Genomic DNA, 13669 nt, shown 5'->3' on the forward strand with positions numbered 1-13669 from the left:
TGTTCATGCTTTTCTATGTGTGGAAGAAAACAGCATCAAATTATAACTACCACCTTGATGCAGGATGAGAAAGTATTAGAATTATACTCCTTGACAAAGGCTTGAATCCAACTGCCAGTCCCTGTTAGAGTAGATGTATTGAAACAAATTTCCATCCAGATTATGCAATATACATCTATATGTATATGTATATGTGTAGACACGGAGTGTATAGAGGGAGCAAAGTGCTGGACAGGTTTAGTTATCTGGCGGTGGAGCCAGATGTTGGGAATTTGATTCCACACTGTGCCTCCTTGACGGCTGGACTTGATGATTCATAGGGTCCCTTCCAGTTCTGCACTACTAAGATTTCCAAGAAAGAAAAAATCCAAATGATGTGATAGCAATCCCCTGCCCATATACATATTGGGAGAAAAATACCTGCGAAGAGATAATCTATCTGAAAATAGTGCAATGATTTCTATTTACTGTTCAATGGCTACCGTGATCCAGCATTTGGTGAATTGACCTTTATCTTACTTGGGATCAGATGAATCTTGCAAATGCTACGGAATAGGCTATATAAGATGACAGATCACATATAATCATTTTTTCCCAACTTGAGGCTAAAGCTTGGTGGCTAATAGATTATACAGTTACCACATAAATAGTTTGTCTTCATGGGAACTTGCCTTAGCAACCTCAATATTTAACAAGCAGACATAACTAATTACCTCCAGCCCCTACAGAGAAGGAAGGCTCTAGGTCACGGTGAAGGAGAGCATTCCAGGTCTTCTTTTTACCTCTGTCTAAAAAGGAGTTCTATTCAAAACTAATTAATAGAAACTTGACTCAAGAAATTGTACAAGCCAAGATAAATTTTTAATGTTCCTTGATAAATTTTTGTATCTTTAAGGAATCTAGACCTCCTTTTCCTACAAATAATTAATATCAAGTGCAGAAGTAATATTTTTAGAATGCTACATATTTTTCCAAAGTTAAGAAAAATAAAGAATCATTTTTCCTAGTGATTATCATTTATAAGAGACAACTTCACAAATTACATATTCTAGCTTTTAAAAGGGTCATCTGCTGAACTGATGGTTGTTCTTTCTCACATGCACATGTCAGCCTTTATGGTTCTGGAAGGAGAGTGAAAAAATAAATACTCTCTTTGGAAGTATAAAAGCCAATAGAGAGTAAAGGGTTGTTCTTGTGTTATTATATCCAGACCCATCCCAGACCTATGGTTTGAACATGTGTTAACTAGCTTTTGTAACCTGATAACTATAACAGAGATGTGTTCTTTATACCAGTGGTCCCCAACGTTTTCCCAACCACAGACCAGCTGGGTGTGTGTGTGGCACGCCCGCAGAATATTTGCAAAAATATTATGTCTATTCCCAAGCTCTTATTGTAAGGGAAAGCAACAAGGTAAAGAGGGATGAGACAGGCTCATTTTGTGACTGATAGCTCTACCTTCTAATTAAAGCAGATTGCTTTCTCAGAGTTTTCCAATTCCAGTGGTTTTGGAGGGTGTTTGTGTGTATAGAATGATGAAGCAATGTACTGCAGAACTGTTTCAATATTTGGCATTCTTTGGAAGCTCTTTGTGTGCTAGCTTGTTTAGAAAATGCTGGATGCTCAAGTATTTCTGCCTCTGTCACTGTACGCTTCTCATCCATCATCCACACCATCCTATTGCGCTTTCAGTGACTTTGCTGCCAAGTGAGCATAAAATGAAACAAAACTTTACACTACTGTTTTTCATTCATTGTAAATCCCTTCAGAAAATATCCATGTCCTTTTGAAATTCTGCAAGTTTCTTATTATTCAATGGCTGGAATCCTGTTGCTTTGTAATACATGTGGAAGGCAAACAATTTAATATTCAATCACAACAATTGTCTATAAAACAATTCATTACAATTTTTACAATCTAGAAGGGGCTATAAAAGATCATGCCTTGTAAGGGTGTGCTCCTGGAGACGAAGACTAAGATACTCCAATATTCCTCATTACTATGTGCAAATGTAAAAGCTGGACAGTGAAGAAAATGTATAGGAAAAAATTGATTCATTTAAGATATGGGGATGAAGGATAATTTTATGGATACTGTGAGCCACCAGAGTGACAAATAAGTGGGTTTTAGACCAAATCAAACCTGAACTCTCACTAAAAGGTATATTGAGGCGCTTGTACTTTGAATATACCATGAGAAGGCAAGTCTCACCAAAAACAACATAATGCCAGGTAAGTCAGGAGAGGTAGGAAAAGGGGAAGACCTACTATGCAATGAATTGACTCAATAAAGGGACCTTTAGTTTGCAAGACTTGAGCAGGGCTAGTAATTATGGAGGTAATTAATTTATAGGGCTCCTTTATATCAGAAGCAACTTGATAGCACACAACAAGAACAATTTCCCAAAGAACTCTCCACACAAAAATATGTGGAATAAAGGCATCTTTTCTTGAAAGCTCCAAACTATAAAGGTTGCTCTTATTCAATGCCCTCTAAATCTACTCATCTGAAGCTTGGCAGACATAATCCACTAAGAGTCTAATTCTATTGTTATTTGTGGCTCCATTTTTTAAAAAAAAGTATAAAATGTGGAGTATACAACCTCTGCATAAGTTTGAATTTTGAACTCATTGAGACTTGCCTCTGACTATTTACTACTGGACTGAAAGATAACTGTGCTAAGCAGATAAAGACTGACAAATGTTGAATTTACCACAAACCTATCTCACAGGACTGTTGCAAAGGCAAAAATGGTCAGGGACAAGTACACTGCCCCGAGTTCCCTGCAGGAGACATAAATGTAGCAACAAATCAATATACAAATAAATTAAAGGGGATAATCTCATTTTCCTATAGAGATTATCCCAATGAAAAAAGCGGCATGACAAACCAAGGATAAATGGATAGAAAGAATTCACCTCCCATGAACGCATGTCCCACAATTCACTGAAATCAATGAGAGATCTTAGTAAGAAATAAAACAGAAAACTAAAAGAAGTAATTTAAGAGTGTTAACTGTATTTAAGTCCTCTTAGAAGTCAAAATACATTTTATATAATTTGCAATGCAGGAAATACACACAAAAGCAACATTATGGGCAGAAAAAAAACTGTTGGGTATCTTCACCACCACACAAGATCAGAGGTTTTCAATAAAAGAGAGCTTATAGGATGGGCCATGTAATTCATCAACTGTGGTAAGACTGGTTTTTCTCAAAGTGCAAATTTCTATAAGTGATTCTCTTAAGTAAATTATCCATGGGAGACAGGAAGCCAGTAGTTTTTGGTGACTATGGAGATGAAGTAGGAAATTGATCACTGTGGCCAAGCAGCTGAACTCCTTCCCAACAGAGACCAGCTTGGTCCAGTTGTCCTTCCACCAGCAGCCCTAAAGACCTTTTTGTTGGTTATTTAGCAAATGATTACCTGCCAGGTTAAGCCAATCAGCTGCCAATTGGGCAATGTTGTATTTTTCTATCTTTTAAAACTCTTATTTTCCATTGTTTTAAATTTTTTTTCAATAGCTTGAAATGTTGAATTCATTTTTTATAGTGCAATTTGTTTCATTTTTAAAAACCATGTCTAGCTTCTAAATATTTTGTAAGTTAGCTGGGCAAACGTCTGTTGTGTAACTTTATATCAGAGTAATCTGGATTGGGTACTGAAGCATTTACTTTAAAGTAACTAAGTTTTCTACCTACTCCTTTAAGGTTGTGAGGCTGCCTAGGGCTCCCTTTTGCCCTGGGGAAGCCTTTGAGAGCCTCAGGATAGTGGTGGAGGAAAGCCTTTAATTGTAAAATAAACATTACTGGACTCCCTCCACCAGATTTGGGACTTCTGGTGATGATCCAGTGGCTATTCTTTTCCTATTAAAAGTTTCCTCTGTCCCAAGGTTCCAAAGGCTTCCCCAGGGCAAAATAGAGCCTAAAAGAGTGTTGGAACCTAAAGAGTGGGGGATAGGAAGCTTTCAATTACTTGAAATTAAATGCTTCCAAGCACCTGACCTGAATTATGTTGTGCAAATTTATGCCAACAGGATTTTGCCCAATTTATCTGCAGCAATAAGATTCTGAAGTGTTGTATTGAAGAAGTCTGTATGAAAATGGAGCCAGTTATCTTACTGGTGATGCACAGGTGTCTCTTTGTCCAGGAATCATATGTTTAAGGGTAGATAGCTTCATTCAGCTTCACAGTTTTTATACATATTCAGTCATTTCATCAGTATCCAGTTACTGCATTATGAGATTTGTGTATTCTCTAGAAAAAGGTACAAGATTGGGCAGGTAACTTTAAATAGACAAAAAACAACATTTTTGAGGGAACAACTAATAAATATGCCTTTTCAGAGTTAACAATTTCATTAACAAATTTATAATGACAATATATCAAACGAAATGTTTCAGGTTTTAGATGGGGACAGCAAGTAATTCACCTTCTAATTTGTAATGTTTAATTCCAACGTTAGAATGATCAGGCAGAACATTAGAACAAATAGAAGTTTGATACCTCTATTATGCAAGGAAGTTTAATCTCTCTCTCTATATGACAGAGGTATAGAACTTGCATAGTCAAGCACAAAAAATGTACAAAGGTCAAAGCTTGGAAGATTAGGTTTGGACAGTCTAATGTTGATATTAAACTTTACAAATTAGAAGATATTAGTTGCTGTTATATATATGGATTTAAATGACCTAAAATGGACTTAACTGTTCCTTGCACACACAAAATCCAAAAATAATGGGAAAAGTACGAAAAGATGGGGGGAAAACAATAACACCCAAACATACCTTCTAATGATATGTCATCTTATGGACTATATTTATTTAATTGACTATATTTATTTAAAGGTATGATAATGCAGAGTATATCAAGATATCAGTGAGATTAGTAGACATGAATGCTGGGAAAATGTGTGGAAATGATTTAAAAATGTGTAAAATCTGGTTAGCAAGGGATAGTGTTGAATCATGTATACCCACATATATTGTTGGTTTAACTATGTCTAATGTTTAAAATCATATGGCCAGCAGGTCTCCAATAAACTGCAAACATTTTAACTAATCTTTCACTTTTAAAGCAATAAAAAACCTACCATTTATATTTAGGCCAAAGTTAGATTTTTTAAAAAAAATCTATCAAGACTTCATTGTAATAATAATTGATTCTTTGTTATTTTTAAATAGGAAGCTCAGCATTAGTTGTCTTAATCATAGTTATGTCTGCACACGTTAGAACTGTGCTATGAGTCTTGTGTGCCAATACATGTGCAATTGATTTTATTATATGGTTCCCTGTTATTGTCAACTATACTTTCAAAAAATTGTTTCTCACACTCTTTCAAATAAGAGACAATAAATTCTGGAGGTGGATCTGTGACCCAGATTAATGGGTGAGATCATGAGTCATGATCTTTTATTAAATTCATGTATTTATTGAGTAATCTGCCAGGAGATTCTAAATACACTTTTGGTTTCTAATATTGTCCATTGTCAAATAAAAATAAAAGTAAAAATTCACAAGTTCTCCTCTTCACGTAAAAACTGGAACACAGATGAGAAGTCTTTCTGGGCATAGCCCTTGGCACACATAATCCTGTAAATCTGGTGGGCTAAAGAGCCAAGAGGGACTGGTGTTTTGGTATTAGTGGCAGATATTTGGGCCAAACCAAGATCCTGGAAAAAGAAGGAAACAAACATTTGGTGGAGGTGGAAGAAAAAAGAGCATTAAAATAGTTGTAGGCATTATACAATGAAAACGATATCTCAAAATACAGATATGGGCTTATCAGAAAAAACCACAGTGCTTTCAGAATTCCTACAATTTCTTCAAAAGACTTTGGGACAGGAGCAGCCTATAAGTTACACGTAACCCGCTATAAAATCCATTAATGTTCCAGAAAAGTGATTCAGACATACTTCCATGGCTGAGCAAACATGATTTAATATGATACCTGTTCTTACTTCTGTTGACCAATCACAAAACAAAGGAAACCAATTTACAAAGTAGAGTTTAAATATTTCCTGCTGTGCCAATGAGTATTTTTTTCAGTAATGAAGAAATTTCCTCTCCTAATAATGATTTACCATCAATGTATAGTTTTGCTAGCACATGATTTGATTTAGAGGCAAAAGGTCCCAAATTTATTCTGCAGCATCTCTGGAGAGTTGTGGAACACTGCATAAAACCTTGGAAAGCTGCTATCAGTCACTGTATACAAGAGATGGGGAATCTGTAGCTCAGAACTACAACTCCCAGTAACTGTAACCATTAGGCATACTGGTAGTTGGGGCCCAACAACATCTGAAGGACCACATAATCCCCACCTCTGTAATAGAAGATAATTTAATAGTTAACCAGTTATGTAATCTGATTCTGTATGATAAGTTCCCTTACTCCTCAAGAATAAAATAATAAGCTAAAACTATTAGGTACATCTAAGACTCCATCTAACTCATTTGGCCCATTTTTATTGATATTTACAAATTTTAAGAATTAAAATCCCCATTTCAGGTCTTGAGTTGTTTGACAGACAAAACAAAACATTTTCACAAATATGTGAATTGATGACTTTTGTTTTTATGTTCCTTGCCTACTTTTGTTTAGGAAAGTATAGCCCAGTGGTCCCAGAATTTCCTAACCTATTTCAAGATCCCCTTGTGTCCTCCATTTAAAAAAATAAATAAAAATCTTTAGCACAATACTTGTGAAGATATAGACAAATAGTATAGGTGGAGTTCCAAATTCAAAGATGGACCAAGTTGGGGGGGGGGGAGCTAGGATTAGGTAAAGATTCTTCTGTCAACTGAAATGCCATTCCATTTACAGAACCTCTTCCAAGGACTCAGGACCAACTGGAAACAATTATTGAGCCACATATTCTTAAATGACAGTAGACAGCAAGCAAGCTTTCCTGGGTAGCAATGTTCATAACCTGGGCACTAAAACAGAGGGATTTTGGGGAGTTGCTCCCAATTTTTTTTTATATAAGCTGGCTGATATATTATTGCCTGTTTCTATGTGCATGTATGTATTGTGTATGTGTTTTAGTATGCCACTGGACTAAATCCAAAGTTAGTCCAAACTACAATAGACACACTGCAATAAATGGGACTGATTAATCACTACTTGCATATGTCTGCACTAATTTCAAAAGGTCTATTCTAATTGGGACCAAAGCTAGATGCAGGGCATTATCTACCTCAAACTTTCTTGGTAGAGATGATACAGAAATCTAATATATACATGCCATCACTAAGAAATAATTTTGCAGTTTTTCATAAGATGAGGAAAATGTACACAATGATCTGATGTGCTCTTAACAGTCATCTGAACAATCAAAAGAGGTTATTAAAGTAAACATTTTTTTAAATTCTATGTACCAATACTGAGTCACTTTTGTATAAAAAATAATTTATCTTCTGGACTACACAAACGTACATACCTTAGCCATAAGGGTTGTTCCAAAGCCACCTTGATAATTGTTCCCAGAAGGTACTCCTTCCATTACTCCCGGCACAGGGTTGTAAGTATCGCTTGACCAACAGCGGCCTGAGCTCATATTTAAGATTTTGGCCAGCAGCTTTGGGTCAAGCCCTAACCTGTCAAAGGTCAAAAGAAGAGAAGTGTTCGTGTCAAAATGCACACGTCATGGGTGACTTACTTTATATGTTGAAACCACATTGTCATTTCATCACCTTTATTGCAAGACTTGAAAAATGATCAAAAGCACTGCTGTTAAGGAGAGACAGACCCTTCCTTAAATTAAAGGTCATCAATCCTCCATTCAGTTCTAGCATGCAGATTGCCGGATGAAAGTCAAAACACAAAATAAGAGGACCTTAAGAAGCAGTAGCTCCCTTTTGCTTTTCTATCAAAAGAATATAATCTCATTTTAAAATTTAAATGATATTCTAGGATACTGTGTGAACCATCCCAACACTGAGGTACAAACTGGTAAGATTAAAAAGAGGTTTTCCATCTACTGTTGCAATTTTTCTTTCTTTCTTTCTTTCTTTCTTTCTTTCTTTCTTTCTTTCTTTCTTTCTCATATTATATGCTCTTGCTCAAGAGGCAAGTCTACACAGTGCTGTGACATATGTTCTCTATCTATTCAGAGACATGCATTATAGTTCTGGGTCACTTGCTGAGGAGGTGACTGATCCTGATAAAACAAAGCTTGTCCAAGCAGAAACATCATTTGTTCTATTGCCATCACTGAGTTGATGCACAAACTACTGCACAGTTGAAGGCAGACTTTAAACATAGTGCATATTTTAATACTGCAACCTTTTAAATAAAACAACCCCAACATCTGTTGTTTCTTTGTTTGCTGCTATCAAGTTGTGAAGTGTCATTTTAGAGCAATTAGACTAGCAATGATAACCCCAAACAACAGCTTTGGAAAGTCAGTTTTACAAACATACTAGTTACCTAAACAGAAAGACCTATAAATGTATGTGCAGCAACGGAAAGAAAAACACATGTTTCAAGCTGCATTTAAATGTCCCAGTAATTAAATGGGGTTTACTTCTGTGATGAGTTAGGCTGCATTGCCTGAAATGTCCACACGTCCTGCAGGCTTCACAATATACACTAATGAACAAAAATAACATCAAGGAGAACAGAACAGGATGAAATGCCTAAGAGAAAAAAAAATTGCTCTGGAACAGCCCTTTTTGAAAATGGCATTCTGCAAGAACTCTAATGTGCCAATGCTTTCCTAGTCATTATATTTCTTGTGATAACATTTTTCTTGTGGCAAAAACTTCCAGGGAGGAATGCTGTGTAAATTTGCAACAGCAGAACCAGTGAAGAGTCTTATGGCAATGTTTGATTTGGCATATAAGCTTTTGTGAGCTGCAGCCCACTTCAGTTAGGGCAAATCAAATAGGATAGTATTTAAGGTAGTATGAGGCTTTTTGTCATTTTTCTTATTGTAGCAGGCAGGACATATCAATTGCATGCTTTAAAGAAAAGAGACAACATCAAGTACTAAAGCAATACATTATATACATGAAGATCAGAACCTCATGTTCTAGTGGCAATTAATTTTTTTGCATCATAAATTTGTTGGCTCCAGACTAATTTTCAGTTATTCCTTCTTCAAATTTATTTATTTAATTGGAGGAAGGAATAAATTTTCAGTTATCCCTTCCTCCAATTAAATAAATAAATTTTGTTGATTTATTTATTTATTTTTAAATTATTCCTATTGTACCTTATTAACTAACTATATTACTTTCTGAATCAGTAACTATATCATTTCTCTGGATTCTGTACCTTTTGATGCAGAATTACTTAGTGACATTAGCAAAATGTAAAAAAGAAAACAGGAATACAGCAATATAAAATGGGAAAATTCATAAATCAATGAAATAAAGTGATCCTCCAAATCCAAAATTTTAAAAATTCTATCCAATGGTAAAAAGTCCCAAATCTGTTAGACAAGCTTCCCTGGGGAGAGAATTCTACCAGAAGGAGCAGTACCACTGAGAAGGCCTGATCCCTGTTGGCTACCTTCATTTCACCCTACTGAGCAGTACTGCTCAGATAATTATGAACTATGCTTTCAGATGACCTCAGGATCTGCTTCCTTACCACAAACTAGCCTTCACCCCCAATGAAACACATCCAGGCATAAATCAAACTGCTGGCCATTCACTAGAGTGAAGATTCTGAATATTTTCACTCTATAAAATGCACTCCCCTCCCAAAAAAATGTGGGGGAGTGTCTGCGTCTTATGGAACAAATACAGTAAAACAGCACTCCCCAGCGCCCAGCGGATGGTGGAGGGAGCTTCAGAAGGGTCCAAGAGTGCCTTCCATGACCTGTCAGAGGCTCCACCCACCCACCCACCCCCGTGGGGCCAACAGGGGCGAAATCGCGACCTTCCAGGACCCTTCTGAGGCTTGGAAAGCCTCAGAAGGGTCCTGGAAGCTGGTGATGTCATCCCTGCTGGCCCCGCAGAGGGGCAGGGGGAGCCTCGGAAGGGGCCAAGAGTGCCTTTGGCACTCGGAAAGCCTAAGAAGGGTCCTGGAAGCTGGCGATTTTGCCCCCACTGGCACCACGGGGAAAGCCTCTGAAGGCTGCTGGAAGGCACTCTCAGACCCTTCCAAGGCTCCCCCCATCTCCATCCACATGGGCCCAGCGGGCCGAAATTGCCAGAATATTTTTTCCTGTTTTCTTCCCCTGAAAATGAGGTGCGTCTTATGGAGCGAAAAATATGGTAATTTGTTGAATATGAGTCAATGTTTAAGTAAACTGCATTGATTTAAAGGGTCTACTTTAGTTAGGACAAATCATTGGATTCAGTTTCTTGTCTTTTTCCCCACAGACTATTATTATCTTTTAAATTAGCAACAATAGTACACGCCATACATATGGTTTCCTGCTTATTTTTCTATTGGATTCCATACTAACAGATGTATTTCATGCAATTCACAAGGAAAATATATGCAGCCACAGTTAACCGACTGTATACTTGAAGGCTATTTAAGGTTAAACTGACAATTCAAAAGAATCCACAAGGTTTCATTCAATCATACACTTCCCAAATTCTGGATATAGATACTTCATATCAATTCCAGAGCCGTATTTCCTTCTTTGGGAGGTTCAACTCTATGGATCACTTTCAGAAAGACTTACAAAGTCTATGTATAAGATTACATTGTAAGTCTTTCTGAAAGTGATCCATACAGTCTATTCATACATTTTCCTCCCAAAGAAAGAAATTCTGCTCTGGAGTTGGTGCATGCCTATGTATAAGATGACATAATCTTATACACCACTCTAGTAGTGACGGGCAGTTTGATTTATGCCAGGGTGTCTTTCAGTGGAGAGCAGAAATAAATTCCACAGAGCTCAATGGGGCTTATTTTGAGGTAAATGGATATAGGATTGCAGCCTTATTCTATAGGGCATAAACAAACTTTACATATTTTAATCCCTAAACTAAACATCACCTTATAAGAGTTTTGACAAACACTTTTAAAATACACTTTAAAATTACTGATGTTATAGATGCAGATACATTTGACTTCCTTCCCTATTAGTTTTAAGAAGAAAATGTAAACATAAACTAATCCCAATTTCTAAAATTATGTGTTTTTATGCACTATGCAGTTTTCTTCAAGTAATCTGAGGCTGCTCCCCCTCCCAACTGCTTCTCTTTTTATCCCTTGCAGCAAGTATATCATTAAAAGGAGCAAGTTAGAAGTGTTTTGCATTTCATCTTTCTGAGGATTCATCTACTGGTGCGTAGATAACTGACAGCTAAAATTAGACATGTATTAAAATCAGTTACTGAAGAAGTCCTCTGTCTTCCACTGTGCCCAAAGCTTGTAATGGTCTGAAAGCGGGTAGAATATACAGTAATTGTCATTCAGTAAGAGTCTATCCTAGAAAGTCATGCTTCAGTGGAGAAGACTGAGTTTCCATTTGAAATCAACAAATTAATCCAAGACAGGTATCTGAAAGGGCAAGTTTAATAGGAAGCAGCTACTGGGCTCTCAACCATGATAAAATGTTATTGCTGTTTCCCTGTAAATTGGCTCGGAACATATGATACTTTCTGCATAAGAGCTCTATTGCTGTTCAAGAGATATACTGCTCAAGCTATCAAAACGATGACAGTCTGTCAGTCCCCATAATAACTTGCCACTGGACACGGCCAGACTGTGCATGTGCGCATGCATTTACAATTACCAAGGTGTTCCACATTTTGGGGGGAGAGAGGCAAGGGGAGAAAAGGAGCACATTATTTTGGCTGCATCACCCATCAATAATTGGAGCATATACTCAACACGCAAATCCATAAAGCACGTCATAAGCCAGAAGACAGGTTCAGGACTGCTGAAGAAAAGATCCCCAGATGTTTTCCTTTAAATTAAGTCTAAATCTTTAATTAAACATCTCACCAGGTAGTCAGCTGAGGAGTACTTTAAAAGTTTAATATTAAATAACGTGCACATGTCTTGCAACCAACTTATAGTGACCGAGTCCTAAACTCTGCCCTGTGTGGTGTAATGCAGCATTCTCAACCTTGGGCCCCAGATGTTCTTGGATTACAATTCCCAGAAATCCTGGTCAGCACATGAAGACCACATGGTAATATGGCTTGCAAAGTAAGAGAGACATTTAAGACACGGTTTTACTTTTACCAGTTTCACCCCACTCCTACTCCTGGTGAGTTTTTACTTTCAAGCAACGATTTCTGAGCCCTAGATGGTCATTCTATCCATTAAACCAACGGTTCCCAACTGTGGGTCCCCAGATGTTCTTGGGACTAAAACTCCCAGAAGCCTTCATCACTAGCTGTGCTTGCCAAGATTTCTGAGAGTTGTAGTTGGGAACGGTAGATTACCTACCTGTAATTGTAGTTCTTCGAGTGGACTTCTGTGATTCACACCCTGGGTGATTCACACCTGCATGGAGCCTCATCAGAAGATTCTAGAGCTTCTGCGGTAGCAATAAACACATTAGAATATGCCCCTTCCCACCTATATAAGTAACTTGGTGCCAAGCGTCCCCTTTCAGTTGTGTCGACTGCCGCTTAATAGTAAACAAATGATGGCGTGACAGAGGGGATGATGGGCAGGATGTGTGAATCACAGAGGTCCACTCGAAGAACTACAATTACAGGTGGGTAACCTGCCATTCTTCTTTGTGGCTTCTGTTAATCACACCCTGGGTGACTAATAAGCTGTCTTACCTGCAGGCAGGGTGTAATACCAAGGTAGAGGCTAGAACAGCATCTCCAAATGTTGCATCTATACTTCTGCTGGAGGTTGAGTCTATAATGACGGATAAACATGGATGGCTGTGCCCAAATGGCAGAGGCTCAGACATCTGGAAGAGGTACGCCAGGGAGAAAGGCTGCAGAGTCTGCCACTGCCCTGGTGGAGTGAGGGCAAACTACTCTAGGGGCTGGTTGTCAAGCAAGTTGATAAGCCAAATGAATGGTAGAGGCGACCCATCTGGAAACAACATTGGGAAGTTACCTGACAGCCTTGTGTAGGTAGCTGATGGCTCATGAAGAGACGAGATGACTGTCTAAAAGGTTGGGTACATTGGAGATAAAAAGCAAGAGCTCTTCTGACATCCAATGTATGGAACCTTTTTTCTTGGTTTGAAGAAGGCGATGGAAAAAAATGAAGGAAGGACAATCAGCTGGGTTAGATTAAATTGAGAGACAATTTTGGGGAGGAAGGAAATGTCCATGAATAACTTCACCTTAACGGGAAACGATTGTAGATAAGGGTAGTCATAACGTAAAGCTGCCAATTCACTAGCTCATCGAGCTGAGGTGATGGCTACAAGAGAAGCTGTTTTAAAGGTGAGGAGTCTTAAGTCAGTTGCAGCTAATGGCTCAAAAGGAGGTTTGGTAAGCTGTTTCAAAACAAGAGTTAGTGACCATTGTGGAGAGGGAGGTCGAGTATCGGGTAGATATGAGAGAGACCTTTCAGAAAACATTTCATTGTTGGATGTTTGAAGAACTTTGCTGCTGGAGAATTTGGAGGTTGGTATGGTATTATTGCTGAAAGGTAGGCTCTCAAGAATGAAATGGAGAGGCCCTTGGATTTGAGACGTAGGAGGAAGCGGAGAACAGTGGGAAGTGATGAACTGATGGAGGATAATGAGGAAGATTTGGTAAAGGATTGAAATTTCTTCC

The 13669-nt window shown here is 37.8% G+C and overlaps 1 protein-coding gene across 2 annotated transcripts in view; it reads right to left on the bottom strand.

Annotated features, from left to right (window-relative positions):
* Positions 1–2998: 2998 nt before the first annotated feature.
* HIBADH (3-hydroxyisobutyrate dehydrogenase) overlaps positions 2999–13669 on the bottom strand; it is a 110455-nt gene continuing 99784 nt past the window's right edge. For both annotated transcript variants that reach the window (XM_020780573.3, XM_073003327.2), the window contains 2 exons: positions 7441–7597; positions 2999–5671 (listed from right to left, as the gene is read on the bottom strand). In XM_020780573.3, coding sequence (XP_020636232.3) covers positions 5513–5671; positions 7441–7597 — 316 coding nt within the window. In that variant the 3' untranslated portion in view covers positions 2999–5512. The remainder of the gene's footprint in view (positions 5672–7440; positions 7598–13669) is intronic.

Source organism: Pogona vitticeps, chromosome 6 (genome assembly GCF_051106095.1).
Source record: "Pogona vitticeps strain Pit_001003342236 chromosome 6, PviZW2.1, whole genome shotgun sequence".
NCBI lineage: Eukaryota > Metazoa > Chordata > Lepidosauria > Squamata > Agamidae > Pogona > Pogona vitticeps.